This window comes from Salmo salar, chromosome ssa06 (genome assembly GCF_905237065.1).
Source record: "Salmo salar chromosome ssa06, Ssal_v3.1, whole genome shotgun sequence".
Lineage (NCBI taxonomy): Eukaryota > Metazoa > Chordata > Actinopteri > Salmoniformes > Salmonidae > Salmo > Salmo salar.
In genome coordinates this window covers 51364348-51379934 of record NC_059447.1, presented here as the reverse complement: position 1 = coordinate 51379934, position 15587 = coordinate 51364348, and the positions used below count along the sequence as shown (strand labels likewise).

Genomic DNA, 15587 nt, shown 5'->3' with positions numbered 1-15587 from the left:
ATATTTGGATGGAAACCAAGCTAGTGAGAGGTATCAAGGAAAGTTGTAATTTCAGTTGAAAATTAACACCGCTGCGCTCCCTGGGGCCTGCATCCAACCACAGCCCTGCTGGCAAACCACCATCTGCTATAACATTGAGTCAGTTCTTCCTACTGGACATTGGAAAGCTTTTGTTTTCACACCTATTGTTTGTCCTAGACGGGAAATTAGTGTGCAACACTTATCTCCGGTGGATGGTTCAGAGTTCCATGCTTACAAAAGGGTTGATTGATACACGTCAGATGACAAGCCTACTACGTCCACTAAAGTACATGCGCCGTGGTGTTAAATGCAAATCAGATACAATTAAGGTAGCTCCAACGGTTAGGATTGTTGCCGCGCAAGTAAAGCAAACTTAATTGTTATATAGAACACTTTATTTGACATGTTAGAACAAGACATTACACCCAAAGAATGTATCCAGAAGAAACATATAAATGATGTTCCTCAAAGAGGTCTTTGACATGTCGTTGACCTGTTGAGAGAGAGAGAGAGAACCCATTAGTTCAGTTATGGTCTGACAGGGTCTGAAAAGCATAAAACAAGACCGACCTCTTTTCGGGTTGTCCTGATTCACACATTGTCCACTACAGGGGCCACCAGTGGGACTACTGGCATCACAGATGACCACGTCACAATGGACAAAGACCTAGGAATCAAAGATTTTAAAAAAGGGATGATTGCCAGTCAAACAAAATTAACCAATAAAGATTGGGTGAACTTTGTTACCTGGCCCCTCGGCTCAACCGCATCCTCAGCGAAGGAAAACATATGGACCTCAAAGCGTTTGACGTGAGGGGGGAAGTGGACCCTGGCATCAGCTACCACCGGGTGGAAGACCACACGGTATGGATCCTCCGGGTTCTCACAGCTGCCAGTGTAGAGAGAGGGACTAAGTTAGGCACAAGAAAACGCTGTAAACCCCAACCGCCTTGTGTACGAAGTCTTATGGTGGTGTCACGACTGTCCTGTGAGGATCAGATCAATTTACAGGAGAAGTGGGTTCTTTCTCCCCCTCCAGTATGAACTAAAGGAATGTCTTTGTTAACAGGCTTTTCCCTTTGTCTTGAAAAAAGACAATTCTACATCCAACATGTATATTCAATTACATTGACATGAATGCATTCTCATGTGGTGAGATCTAAATGATCCAGAATGGTCAGACTACCTGAATATTGATCGTGGTTTAACCAAAAGTTGCCGAATATACAGTCGGTATCATCAACAACGCAATCATTTGAATTAAGAATTTCATGCAATTCTTCCGCTGTCGGAAAAATTGGTCACACAAAATAAATTCTACACCCACGGCATCGGATTCACACGTGGAGGACTTCTGTGAAGGGAGCAGCTCTACTATACAAAGTAACCGACGCATTGACAGTTTAGGCACACTTTTTAATTTGCATCTTTGGGAGGTTTCTTGTTTAACTGCCAGATATTAGCAAAAAGGGATTTGTGAAGAGAGACAAACGCCCACACCAGTACAAATCCACTTGATCTGACAGACGATGGCCAGAGCTTTCTCAGGATTTTGCACAACGATTTAAGCCAAGTATGATATAGTTGCACTTGAAGTGACAAATCTGAACTGCCCATTTCATGCACATGTGGTGTCTTTTCCTATGATATACAAAACATTTTCACACTGCTACCATTTAGTAAACAGCTGCAAAGTTACTCCCGTGACAGATGAGCCTTGTGTCCACATGGCCGCCGGAGCAAATTAAAATAGGGGTGCCAAATTTAAGTTTTTGCGACCATTTCCTAAAAACGGCAAAATTGCATGATTTGATAGCGTTTTGCAAACCCGATCCCCCAAAATGAATGGTTTTGACCAATAAAGTTGCTTCACTACACTGCATCCAGTTACTGAAAAGGCACCCGCAAAATAAAGTGTCATTTGCCCATCTACCAAAGGTTGCAGTGTCCATTAAAATGTAGAAAAGTCATCTTTCAATATAGTTACCCAATTTCAATTCTTGAGATAAGATGGCAAAGTTAAAAATAGGCCAGCGGTTTCCATCTGTGGCGAAGTGCTCACCCAAATCAATGCTTATGACAAACCCAGCCAGCTACTCTTTTGAGTACTGTGCTGTAACATTTTTTTAGCTAGCAAGATGCTGCCACACTTGACCGTGGTATTTGTTCATGTTTAGCAACTCCCAATTAGCTCATTCCCCAGGTACAGGGAATTACATTGAAAGTGGCATCAACTTCTGGGGATCCTTTCAACTGATCCTATTCAGTTTCAAACATTAACTTCCATGCTGCACAGGCGTGTGAACCATCCTTTATGTTTAGTGCAATAACTGTTTTAAACGCAAGAGGTCACAATTCAACCCAAAACCAATCGGAAAGGCAAGCTAAGCTTGCCAGCCGCTCTTGATTTCCATTCGACTGACCATCAGTTCGGCACAACACTGAACTGTAGCAAACCAAAAGGATAACATTGAGTAAAAAGGTGTAGGTACAGGTAACGCCAACATAGTGTCTTAACCTTTTCACACGCGAGTTCCAAATATCTTCAACAGTCGCCCCAGTGGGAGTTTAGTTTATGCACGTGATGTCAGAATGCACTCACTGTTCCAAAATGTGGACAGATGACCTCAAACCAAGGCACACTACCTGGCAATTTTCTATAGGCCCTTTCAACGTCTAACTTTGCCTCATTAATTCACAAAAGTAGCCCATTTCACGAGCCGGCCAAACTTTCCTTCAAGAGAAAGCCCAAGCATACAGACATTTGCACATCTAGTCAGAACAGGCCTGGCACATTTATTGCATTCCTATCAAAGTGCCTTATTTTCTGTGTAACGCATTGTCCTTTCTACTGTAGCATACCGTAAGTATAATGTACTTAACGTTTTATTCAGACAATGCGGTTTAGAGTCGTTTGTTGCATCATACGTTCTGTTCCAATGGTACGCTGCAGGGACCCCTCAGTGATAACAAACATGTGATCGTACGCGTAAAAAAATGGTTAATAGGGCCACCACGAACCACAATAGCTTCAATGCACCTTGGCATAGATTCTACAAGTGTCTTGAACGCAACACCATTCTTCCACGAGAAATTCCATCTTTTGTTGATGGTGATGTGAAACGCCGTCTCAGGCCCCACGCCAGAATCTCCCATACGTGTTAATTAAATTGGGTGGAGATCTGGTGACAGACCGCATACATTGTTTTAATGCTCAAACCATTGTGACCACTCATGACCTACGGATGGGGGCATAGCCACGGTAGCCAAAGTAAATGGCCTGCCAAGCATGATCGGTTGCTAATTACTCAGGAACCACACCTGTGGAATAACACTTGTTTAGGCCCAAAAAACAACAAGTTACCCATTAATGATGAGATTCCACCGGGGTCGGGAGTCGCGGTCCTCGTTGAGGGTGGCCCAGCAGTGGTCAAGCATCAGCGCAACCTTGGGGTCAGAGGACCTGGTCAGCTCCACCTCAAAGTGCAGAGGCTGTTTCAGGTATTTCACCACTGGATAGTCCTCCTCCTGGTAGAACGTGTTATACGAGGCGTCTGGAACACAGGACGAGACAACCGGGGTCGTGTTCAGTGGGCACAAAACAGCGAGGTACCATCTGAACTTGTCCATTGAGAAAGGCTCGTTTATCATATCCTGTTGTGCCGCGATGAACACTAATCACTTATAGCAAACGCTACTAGTAATATATCATATTTGTGCACGCTTACCCTGAGCGAGTCTCATTCTGACCATTAGTCGACCCGTCCCAGTCTCGGCAAAAGGCTCGTTGTCACGCGGCCTGGTGAGGAAGGCCAATGTGCGAGTGATGTTGACCACATAGTAGCAGGAAACCTTTAACCTAAAAAGAGGGATGTAGGCAACTTCAAGCAGTGGAGTGGACACACTGGTAGTAGAGGCACAAGTATTGAGCAATTGGTGAAGGAAGAAAAAACAACTATAAAAATCTAATAGCTACAATTGTGATGCGTAATGCACTCACTGATATTCGTCCTCTGAAGACGTCGTGGCATTCAGCTTCACCTCAAGTTCATCTGGCAAGGAGATTTCGTTCTCATACAGCATCACATTGTTGATAAACTATGTAGTAGAGGGGAATTGACTTATTACAGCCTGCAGAAGCAAACAGTCCGTAAATACACAGTACCCATCACCTCAGGGTAATAGTCATTTTACCTTCCTGGTGGTGCCACAGGAGTTGACAGTGAAGTGGAAGTAGGCGAAGCGATCGTCGCTGTAGGTGGGACCACAGGCGGGGTCGCTCAGGGTCAGTTGACCGGGGTTCAGATTGGGAGCAGACTCCACCTTCACCGCCAGCGCAGTCATCGTCCCATTAGAGAAACACTCTTGGAGGGGGGGGCAAAAGACATGTAGCTATCAGACCTGGATTCTGTGTTAATTGAGCTTGCCAAGCACAGTAGAACCAATGGAATAGCACCAAAAGTGCAAACCATGCCCATCTGGCACTACTATTAGACTCAGTATTTCCAAGGAACCCAGGTTTGGTAACCATGTCATACGACTATTTATCGGAAGTAATTGTTTGAGAACCAACCAGTCAGCGTTTTGAGGAAGCTGCAAGCCAGGGAAAAGTATTTGATGGTCATGTTGTTGTAAGGATTCAACAGAGCCACATCCAGTCTGCTCCTGACAGAGGACGAGTGAACCGACTGGGAACCAGTGGGAGAGTTCATTAGTCCAATATTGTATACAGGGTAAGGAAAGCGAGGCTAGCTGCAGCAATTTAGGTTAACATGTTTTGGGAGAGCATCGTACCTCAAACACTGCGTCCGGCGAAGAGAAGGGCAACGTGATGGTGAAGTCTGCGTCGCCCTCTGTTAAATACTGTTGAGCAAGCTCATGGTTAAGCAGCCGCTTGCCAACCAAGACCACGAAAAAGGGCTCTTGGTTGCTGTAGTCCACAGTGATGTGGAAGTTCTCCTGATCACAGTTGCCAGTGACTGAGGGTGGCACTACAAGGACAAACAGGGTTGTGTTCATTAAGCACAAAAAACAGGACTTGAACTTGTCCAAGAAGAAACCCTTGTTTTCGGTTGCAAAATCTTTTGCTACGGTGGGACTGAATAAACACGATCCTGGAAAATCAGGAACAGGACACTGGGTCCAAATACTCTAAAGCTTAACATTTTCTTTGTAGAGAGACCGCGTAGGAAAAGCCTACAGTATGGCTAGTTGGGCTCTCAAGTCCACCATGTGGCTTTCACTGCCAATTTCCTTTCAGGGCAATCATTAACGAGAGGAAACCATTCAACAGTAGTTTGGCGTAGTCCAGTTACATACCAATGTCCAGCAGTACAGCGTCCACAACGGCAGAGTGAGAGAAAGGAGCGTACTCTGGAAAGACGACCAGGCCGTAGATCAGCTGAAGAGTGAAGGTTGTGACACCTTGTTCCACCCTTTTCTGTAGTGAAGTTAAAAGCATCATTGTTGTAACAGAACTCTAGTCAACATCAAGTGACAACCAAGCACATATGGGGACTATTAAAACAATGTTGCCCTCATTCCTCTAAATCAAGCACTATTGGCAAGTGAATGCATACAACTGCCAAAATAATGGAAACACTTGAGTAAATGAGGGATACAAAGTACATTTGCACCATCATTTCTATTTTGTTGGTGGCCCACTTATTAGGGCATGTAGCGTGTGGCTTTGCATTTAACAGAAACACACCTCCTTAAAGACCACCGGGTCTGAGAAGGGCACCTCCATCCTGAAGGTCTTCAAGGTGTTGTCCAGGGATCTCTGCTCCTGAACATTGAAGCCTCTGGCGTTGCACTCTGCAACAGTTAGCACCATGGTGGGAAAGGTGATGTTCAGCAGCTCCACATCAAGGTTGAAGGTCCCCAACTCAAGCACAAACACTGCCTGCTCAGGAACCGTGTCTAAGGGCGTGTCTGTTCATTGGCAAACATTTTGAAATGCGGTACAATGGAAGTCGAAAATGGACATTTGTTATTGGAGAAGTCCGGGTATTGCCTCCCCGTTTCAGTCTTGTGCCTAATGAACAACCCAGGCATCCCAAATTACCATAGGCACCATTTAACTAAACCAGACTCACAGTTGCGAACTTGTGGAGGCCTGGCCATCGGAGGTGTTGTGATAGGGAAGAGGACTTTGTATCTGGTGTCCTCGTGTGCGACCTCCTCGATCCACAGCAACTCAAGCATGGGCTCAATGGTGTAAGTGACAAAGTACTTGTCATCCTGAATATGGCTCTGTAAGGGAGACGAGTGATGCATTCAGGCTGTAATACACAATTGGAGTGCCAAAACAGGTTTTTAAAAAAAGCCTACCGGTTATCTGTGTGGTTTGTCCTCCAGCCGCTCGTAATTTAAAGACAAAATATCCAAAGGAAAGTATTGTTTACCAGACTTTAGAGAGCTGGTAGGTATATGGTTGTCAACTTGCATTTTCAAAGCAACCGACACGCAAATGTAAACAGTAGCCGAGTGTAACCGAGCGTTGCTTGCATTCAGTTGCCAGTGGCAAAGCTACCGGCTCCCTAAAAAGCCTGGTAAACAATACTTTAGTGTGGATATTGGTCTCAAATTTCAAGCGGTAGAGTATGTTTAAATGTAATTTTATGCAACATTCACACGATTTTGCAATCCAATGTGTCAGGCTGTATACACACCCACCGATCCATTGTATATTAGCCTGATTAAGCAGACAATTGCTCAATAAGAAACATTTTACACAAGACAACGTTTCTAGGAGTTTACCCATGAGAGATGGCAAAGGGTTACTGCAAAGCACTGACAACTGCTGCTGTAAAAAGGGCTCTACAAATAGATTTGACTTAGAAATTAAACAGGAACATTTTAGTCATCCAACACTGACCTTGAAATAGCCGCCAACCGCCCCCACCGGAATTTCAACAATAATATGAGCCTCTGTGACTAAAACCGAGTAGTTTCTGGCAGCCATTTCCTCAGTGTCCAGCCTCTTAGCGTCAATTCCCATGTACACCTCCAACATGGTGAAGGCATCAGAGGAGAAAAGTGGGTCGATGTGCTTGGGCATGTACCAGGTGATCACTTCTGGAGTAAAGGCCACTGCCCCTGCAGTGAAACAAGAAGCCAAGTGCACATCATAACAGAACATTTTGCAACTGAAAACAAATGTGCCATTATTGAAAAAAAGTTCATCCCATTCAAAGACATTGTCCCAACTGAACACTACATAACACAAACGAAAGTCTTGTCTGGAGCCAATTAAGAAATGGGTTTATAGGTTCTTAAATTTGCCAAGTTAGTCCATTATTTCACACTCAACCTGGTGTTGGACAAACAGCCGTGGCATCTACGCGAGTCACCAGCCACTTCTGCTCAAAGAAGGTTGAGGTTGAGAGCACCCGCATCGGAACCCCAGCTACCTGTTCAGGGGGCAACCACACCAGGGCCGTGTTCAGTAGGGCACACCGTATTAACAATATGTTGCAGAGTTCAGGTAGGGCCACCGTTTGCTCTACTGAACATGACCCAGTTCATGGAGGAAGTGAGCTTACATTCTGGAGGTATGTCTCCTCTGCATTATGAGGGCTTCTTAACACCAGCCGTGTGGGAGTGTTGGCTATTGCATAGCCCTTTCTTTGGACCTCATCCACATTCATGACCTTCTTGCTAGGACTAAAAACGACTGCTGTCATTTTGTATCCTGAAGCAACAGCCTGTCTCAGGAAATGGAAACGTGAATTAAACAAACGCACATTTTGTTTAGCGCCATCCTGTCATTTTGTAGTGAAATTACAGAAACATGGCTACCTCAGCTCCTCTCCTTGCTTTCGGGCCTCCAGTGGGCTGTTCAGGGACGGTTTGGATGTCTGGAAGAGTCCTTCTGACAGACACCTAGAGAAGAAAGGCCATTATTCCCTATGCATTTTCTCCCTCCCATACAATAGGAACGCAATCTGTCCACTCGCCTCCTTAAATGCACTGAGAATAGGCCAAGATTCCTCGCCGCTAAAGTTGTCCTATGTGCATTTTGAAGAGGCGAGAGGAATTGAGAGACGGTCAAGACACAGAAGAAATGAAACACTGGACAATTGTAGCTCTAGACAGATCATTTAAGCTCCACTGTAAACATCTCCGTTGGGGCATGCTCTGCTCACTTGCCTCCATGTAGTTGCGGTCGCACAGAATCTCTCGGGAGGTCCAGGGGTGTAGCTACAGGTTTTGCCCACTCTATACACAGGGTCTTCAGTCATGTGGTTTCCTGGCAGCCTGAACTGCATGACCAAGCTGAACATCTTATCATCCTAAAATTAAGGGGGGAAAAAAAAAAGCCTCATTATATAGCAGAAAACAAATAATTCAGTTGACATTCATGCAAGTTAGAGACTGTGGCTATATGAATGCAGCTGCCACTGTATTGAAGCCACACTACAGGAGAAGAGCTCAGTAGTACACATCACTGCAGTCTGTATCAGAAAGTTGGCTGGCCCTCCATAAACTTCTGCTGTACCTTACTTCATCGTTAACTTAGAAGTAAGAGATACCAGACCCAGTCTCAGGGGTGGCTAACTATGGAGATCCACAGAGTTAAGTAAAACTGCTTAAATGTTTCTGGCACCGTACTTCTAATAACCTCCATGCTCTACGGCAACTCAGGCTGATTGAGGACCTTTTACTGAAGAAAGTGTTTGTTTTCAATTATTTCATCTAGTGATGCAAATATTGACTTGTATCTTTGTGTATACAGGGCTCATCTGTAAAAGAGCCTGGCCTCAGCATGACTCCGTGTCAAAGGTTAAATAAAATGACGTTGTTACATTACGGGGTTGCAATTGCAGTGACACTGAAAGGCAAACTGTCCATTTGAAGTTAGAGCAAACACTACAGTGCTTAGGGTTACCATGGTCTGGGAAAAGCAGTTTTGAAGAGAAGCAAAAAATATGGCATTCCCCATTGGGTCAAATTTAAAGCTGAATCCACACTGAGTAGCAAGGCCAGGCGTCAGGTTTATGATTTGTGTGTCATCTGGAAGGGATGGAGATGGTGTGAACACAACAGTTGACAAACAATATCAATCCATGAATTATGAAAAGGAGAGAAAGAGAATCATACGAGACAAACTCACTGAAGACAGCGTCGACCTCTTCAAAAAGAGGAGCTACACTCAGACGAATAACGTTACCAAGGCATTCAGCATTGAGGTCATCTGGAATGGGAAAGCTTAGTTAAAAATCTAAAAGATATTGTCAAACGCTTAGTGCTTGAATTTGCAGGGTGCAAAATGCATACTTATAGAAGGCGTCTGTTGTGCTTGTATGCCCACAGCTGCCATCAATAGGCAAAACAACCTGTAAGGCATTTGACAAATTATTATGATTGATTGATTAAAAAAGGAGGAAGAAGACAACTCAAATGTTTGCGTCGCATAAGACTCTTCTAGGCCTGCTACTACTTACCCTGAGCCAAGGAAATTAACCATTGTAGAACAGAACTGTTTTGATGAAATACACAGCTACAGAATCTAATATTTGACCCAAGGTGTGCAGCCTACAGCCCAGGGGTATTCTACTTTTACCCTATGACAAAGGCTTCCCACACTCAGTCACCTGAACCCCAAAGGGCTGCACATTTTCTTTTTATTCCCCTAGCCCTACAAAGCTGATTCAAATAATCAACTAATCATCAAGCTTTGTTAATCTGAATCAGCTGTGTAGTGTTAGGACAAAAACCTAAATGCACACCAAGTTTGGGAAACGCTGCCCTACGAGCCTGCTGGTTTTCTGTTCTAACTGATAATTGAGGAAAATAAGAACAATCCGAAATTTCTTTTTGATACTGTCGCAAAGCTAACTAAAAAGCAGCATTCCCCTAGAGAGGATGGCTTTCACTTCAGCGGTAATAAATTCATGAACTTCTTTGAGGAAAAGATCATGATCATTAGAAAGCAAATTACGCACTCCTCTTTAAATCTGCGTATTCCTCCCAAAGCTCCGTTGTCCTGAGTCTGCACAACTCTGCCAGGACCTAGGATCAAGGGAGACACTAAAGTGTTTTAGTACTATATCTCTTGACACAATGATGAAAATAATCATGGCCTCTAAACCTTCAAGCTGCATACTGGACCCTATTCCAACTAAACTACTGAAAGAGCTGCTTCCTGTGCTTGGCCCTCCTATGTTGAACATAATAAACGGCTCTCTAACCACCGGATGTGTACCAAACTCACTAAAAGTGGCAGTAATAAAGCCTCTCTTGAAAAAGCCAAATCTTGACCCAGAAAATATAAAAAACGAATCGGCCTATATCGAATCTTCCATTCCTCTCAGAAAAAGCTGTTGCGCAGCAACTCACTGCCTTCCTAAAGACAAACAACGTATACGAAACGCTTCAGTCTGGTTTTGGACCCCATCATAGCACTGAGACTGCACTTGTGAAGGTGGTAAATGACGTTTTAATGGCATCAGACCGAGGCTCTGCATCTGTCCTCGTGCTCCTAGATCTTAGTGCTGCTTTTGATACCATCGATCACCACATTCTTTTGGAGCGATTGGAAACCCAAATTGCTCTACACGGACAAGTTCTGGCCTGGTTTAGATCTCATCTGTCGGAAAGATAGCAGTTTGCCTCTGAATGGTTTGTCCTCTGACAAATCAACTGTACATTTCGGTGTTCCTCAAGGTTCCGTTTTAGGACCACTATTGTTTTCACTATATATTTTACCTCTTGGGGATGTCATTCGAAAACATAATGTTAAATTTCACTGCTATGCGGATGACACACAGCTGTACATTTCAAAGAAACATGGTGAAGCCCCAAAATTGCCCTCGCTAGAAGCCTGTGTTTCAGACAGAAGGAAGTGGATGGCTGCAAACTTTCTACTTTTAAACTCGGACAAAACAGAGATGCTTGTTCTAGGTCCCAAGAAACAAAGAGATCTTCTGTTGAATCTGACAATTAATCTTGATGGTTGTACAGTCGTCTCAAATAAAACTGTGAAGGACCTCGGCGTTACTCTGGACCCTGATCTCTCTTTTGAAGAACATATCAAGACTGTTTCAAGGACAGCTTTTTTCCCATCTACGTAACATTGCAAAAATCTGAAACTTTCTGTCCAGAAATGATGCAGAAAAATGTATCCATGCTTTTGTTACTTCTAGGTTGGACTACTGCAATGCTCTACTTTCCGGCTACCCGGATAAAGCACTAAATAAACTTCAGTTAGTGCTAAATACGGCTGCTAGAATCCTGACTAGAACCAAAACATTTGATCATATTACTCCAGTGCTAGCCTCCCTACACTGGCTTCCTGTTAAGGCAAGGGCTGATTTCAAGGTTTTTCTGCTAACCTACAAAGCATTACATGGGCTTGCTCCTACCTATCTTTCCGATTTGGTCCTGCCGTACATACCTACACGTACGCTACGGTCACAAGACGCAGGCCTCCTAATTGTCCCTAGAATTTCTAAGCAAACAGCTGGAGGCAGGGCTTTCTTCTATAGAGCTCCATTTTTATGGAATGGTCTGCCTACCCATGTGAGAGACGCAGACTCGGTCTCAACCTTTAAGTCTTTACTGAAGACTCATCTCTTCAGGGGGTCCTATGATTGAGTGTAGTCTGGCCCAGGAGTGTGAAGGTGAACGGAAAGGCTCTGGAGCAACGAACCGCCCTTGCTGTCTCTGCCTGGCCGGTTCCCCTCTCTCCACTGGGATTCTCTGCCTCTAACCCTATTACAGGGGCTGAGTCACTGGCTTACTGGTGTTCTTCCATGCCGTCCCCTAGGAGGGGTGCGTCACTTGAGTGGGTTGAGTCACTGACGTGGTCTTCCTGTCTGGGTTGGCGCCATTCCCCCCCAACCCCCCCTTGGGTTGTGCCGTGGCGGAGATCTTCGTGGGCTATACTCGCCCTTGTCTCAGGATGGTAAGTTGGTGGTTGAAGATATCCCTCTAGTGGTGTGGGGGCTGTGCTTTGACAAAGTGGGTGGGGTTATATCCTGCCTATTTGGCCCTGTCCGGGGGTATCATCGGATGGGGCCACAGTGTCTCCTGACCCCTCCTGTCTCAGCCTCCAGTATTTATGCTGCAGTAGTTTATGTGTCGGGGGGGCTAGGGTCAGTCTGTTATATCTGGAGTATTTCTCCTGTCTTATCCGGTGTCCTGTGTGAATTTAACTATGCTCTCTCTAATTCTTTCTTTCTTTCTCTCTCTCTCTCGGAGGACCTGAGCCCTAGGACCATGCCTCAGGACTACCTGGCATGATGACTCCTTGCTGTCCCAGACCTGCTGTTTTCAACTCTCTAGAGACAGCAGGAGCGGAAGAGATACTCTCAATAATCGGCTATGAAAAGCCAACTGACATTTACTCTTGAGGTGCTAACTTGTTGCACCCTCGACAACTACTGTGATTATTATTATTTGACCATGCTGGTCATTTATGAACATTTGAACATCTTGGCCATGTCCTGTTATAATCTCCACCCCGCACAGCCAGAAGAGGACTGGCCACCCCTCATAGCCTGGTTCCTCTCTAGGTTTCTTCCTAGGTTTTGGTCTTTCTAGGGAGTTTTTCCTAGCCACCGTGCTTCTACACCTGCATTACTTGCTGTTTGGGGTTTTAGGCTGGGTTTCTGTACAGCACTTTGAGATATCAGTTGATGTAAGAAGGGCTATATAAAGAAATTTGATTTGATAATGAATTACACCCACCTGGTGTCCCAGGTCTAGATCAGTGCCTGATTAGAGGAGAACAATGAAGAAATGCAGTGGATCTGGCTTTGAGGCCCAGAGGTGAGTTTGAGGGTTATAGCTGTTCCTGCTCCTCACACTTCACCGTTTGAGTAATTGAATGAGGGGTTGTGTGTGTAGTTGGGTTTAGCTCGGCTATTAGACTACTCTTTAGTAAAGGTCGAATAGTCTATTGTTCAGCTATTAGCCCAACTATTAGCACAACCGAATGGCTCGCTTGTGGGCGTGCTGGCAGGATAGGGCAGCGTCTTCAGTTGCGCGTCAAGAATTCTGCATACAGTAGCACGTTTGTATGAAGGTGTGGTTAATCACAGGCAAATTGTTATATGCTATGGAGGTACATTTGTGTCGAGAGCAAAACCTTTATTTTCAAATAATTCTTCTGAAAGCACATTCCCGCCCCCGACACAAAAAGGATGTCAAAGCGGACACCTACGAAGATGGCATCTCAGGTAAGCGGCACTGGGCTGTATTGACGCATCCTAAAAAATGACATGTGCTGCTTTAGATTGAACGGTCATATCTCAGTTATTGTTTTCTTTACTTTCAGAGAGCGAGCTGACCTGAGGACCAGGCAGTGGAAGCTTTATTGCTGGCATAAAAAGTGTCCATAACCAGAGGTAATTAAACTGTTCTGTTTTTTTTCTCCATGTCTGCCTGTCTTGTTGTACATGGAACCTGTCTCACATGCATGAATTACAAAACCCTTAAGATGTCAGCTGCTAATTTACTCCACATAAACACAGCCATTTTCACTGGACTATCTGTTGCTGCCAAGTCATGATTTCCCTGGGGGTTAGCCTCACAATAACCAAGTGGTGAGAAACACAGCCCTCTATATTTAAATATTTCAGGTACACTCTGAAAGAAGATACTGTGTGACGCAGACACCTGTTGGCATTATCCTCGTGGGTCTGTTTTTCAGCTTAAAGTACTCTGTAGCCACTAAATCCTCTAGGTTATATCAGCTGTTTTGGTGAACCCCTCCCGCATCTGAACTGGCTGACAGAGGGCACAGAATGATCATAGGTGAGATGTCACTTGATTGAGTCAACACAAAGTATTATTAAAGACATGCTTTACATTGAAATCCCAGAGTTAATGATCCAAGGTCAGTTTTGCATTTCACCTCCTGATTTAAGATGACTGACCATGTTAATCATGCTCTCTCGTCTGCAGGTATGTTTTGATGTGAGAGGAAGCCAGTCCCGTCACTGGCCCCCCCAAGGTTAGGAGACAGGTCATCACAATTGCGCTGAGAGAATATTAGGGTAGCACTGTCATCCATGAATCATATGCCGTCTGCCGCTGTTCTTACCTCGTCTTCTAATGCACACCATACGTGCATTGAAGTACAGATTTGCCTACCTTTATTTAACTAGGCAAGTCAGTTAATGACGGCCTTGTTCAGGGGCAGATTTTTACCTTGTCGGCTCGGGGATTCGATCTTGCAACCTTCCGGTTACTAGTCCAACGCTCTGGCCGCCCAAGATTGAACTTGCATTTTAATTGTATTATTATAAATACACTTCAATAAAGCATTTCATATTCTCCACTGGTTGAAATACTAGCCGGTGTCCTCAGATATGCATAGGGTTTTTTTCCCCCCTTTATATGAATTACAAATCAATCATGTTTAGTCTATTGCATAGTTACACAATGTGTAATCATTGATATCCCAGGAGCAGTAAACAGTTGAAGTGTAATACATGCATGCAGACACCGCATCATTTAAACAATGGCGTTTGATATGACTGAAAAAGAATCTGTCATACCTGAACCGCACATGATCAGTGAATATAGTCAATGTACAGGCTACAATATGGGGACTTGCATCCTTGGCACAATATATTCTACTCTAGGCTTCATAGATTGGTATGAACTTTACGTTTTAGGGTCCATACCCAGATCGGCTACATAGTCATTTTTAATCCGACACAATAAGCAAGTAAATAGTTAGCCAGCTAGATTCTTTACATCCACTGTTTCACAAGACAACAGCCTGGTTTGCTGGTTCTCAGGAGTCCCTAAAAAGACAAATTCATTCTCCTAACACTAGCTAATTTACCTTTGACAAAATATAGACGCACATTAACATATTCCTCTCAAATTGTACATTTGCTTGACTCGTTAAGACACCTTCCATCTGTTTTGTCAGCCAGCTTCGTTGAACGCCACAAGGCAAGGGTGGCTCGCGTCAAAATTCGTCTTTGGAACGATTGGTCATAACAAAACCTTGGGACCCAAATGCATAATGAGTGCGCCAACTCCCCCTTGTGGTGGTCTGGAGCAATGAAGCTGGGTACCTCTAAGTCCCGCAACTTTTAAAGGAGGAACCACTGTCTCTTCACAGTCCCCGCTGTTCCGTAAGGTGTTTCTTTGAATCTGATCCTGAGATTGTGAAGAGACCTGTGGTGGCATATGCATGGGTAGTTTTAAAAAACAGACAGCTCGGTACATTCAGCTTGTCAACACTTCTTACAAAAACAAGTAGTGATGAAGTCAAGCTCTTCCCATTTGAGATTGACATGCATATCATTAATAAAGAAATGTCCATATTTGGATGGAAACCAAGCTAGTGAGAGGTATCAAGGAAAGTTGTAATTTCAGTTGAAAATTAACACCGCTGCGCTCCCTGGGGCCTGCATCCAACCACAGCCCTGCTGGCAAACCACCATCTGCTATAACATTGAGTCAGTTCTTCCTACTGGACATTGGAAAGCTTTTGTTTTCACACCTATTGTTTGTCCTAGACGGGAAATTAGTGTGCAACACTTATCTCCGGTGGATGGTTCAGAGTTCCATGCTTACAAAAGGGTTGATTGATACAC

At 44.3% G+C, this 15587-nt stretch overlaps 1 protein-coding gene across 2 annotated transcripts; it reads right to left on the bottom strand.

The window, feature by feature from the left end:
• Positions 1 to 398: 398 nt before the first annotated feature.
• On the bottom strand, positions 399 to 9627 carry LOC106598441 (uncharacterized). Of its 2 annotated transcripts, none has more exons than XM_045720691.1 (21): positions 9471 to 9627; positions 9304 to 9362; positions 9140 to 9220; positions 8915 to 9039; positions 8176 to 8318; positions 7825 to 7908; positions 7569 to 7730; positions 7337 to 7436; positions 6902 to 7122; positions 6120 to 6276; positions 5732 to 5955; positions 5341 to 5461; positions 4816 to 5012; positions 4595 to 4709; positions 4216 to 4385; positions 4022 to 4119; positions 3750 to 3880; positions 3386 to 3575; positions 769 to 910; positions 592 to 688; positions 399 to 514 (listed from the first exon to the last, which is right to left on the bottom strand). In XM_045720691.1, the coding sequence occupies exons 5-21, from the start codon at positions 8179 to 8181 to the stop codon at positions 441 to 443; spliced, it is 2289 nt and encodes a 762-aa protein (XP_045576647.1). In that variant the 5' UTR covers positions 8182 to 8318; positions 8915 to 9039; positions 9140 to 9220; positions 9304 to 9362; positions 9471 to 9627; the 3' UTR covers positions 399 to 440. The 2 variants fall into 2 exon arrangements, with proteins under 2 accessions (XP_045576647.1, XP_045576648.1); XM_045720692.1 differs by having other exon boundaries at positions 5732 to 5943.
• Between the last annotated feature and the right edge of the window lie 5960 nt (positions 9628 to 15587).

What these genes read in the sequence shown, in the direction of transcription:
- LOC106598441 (XM_045720691.1), bottom strand. An exon ending in CGCCGGACGCAGTGTTTGAG is followed by an intron (nt 4,710 to 4,815) that starts GTACGATGCTCT and finishes ACTGGTTCCCAG; the next exon opens with TCGGTTCACTCGTCCTCTGT. An exon ending in CAGAATGAGACTCGCTCAGG is followed by an intron (nt 3,576 to 3,749) that starts GTAAGCGTGCAC and finishes CCTGTGTTCCAG; the next exon opens with ACGCCTCGTATAACACGTTC.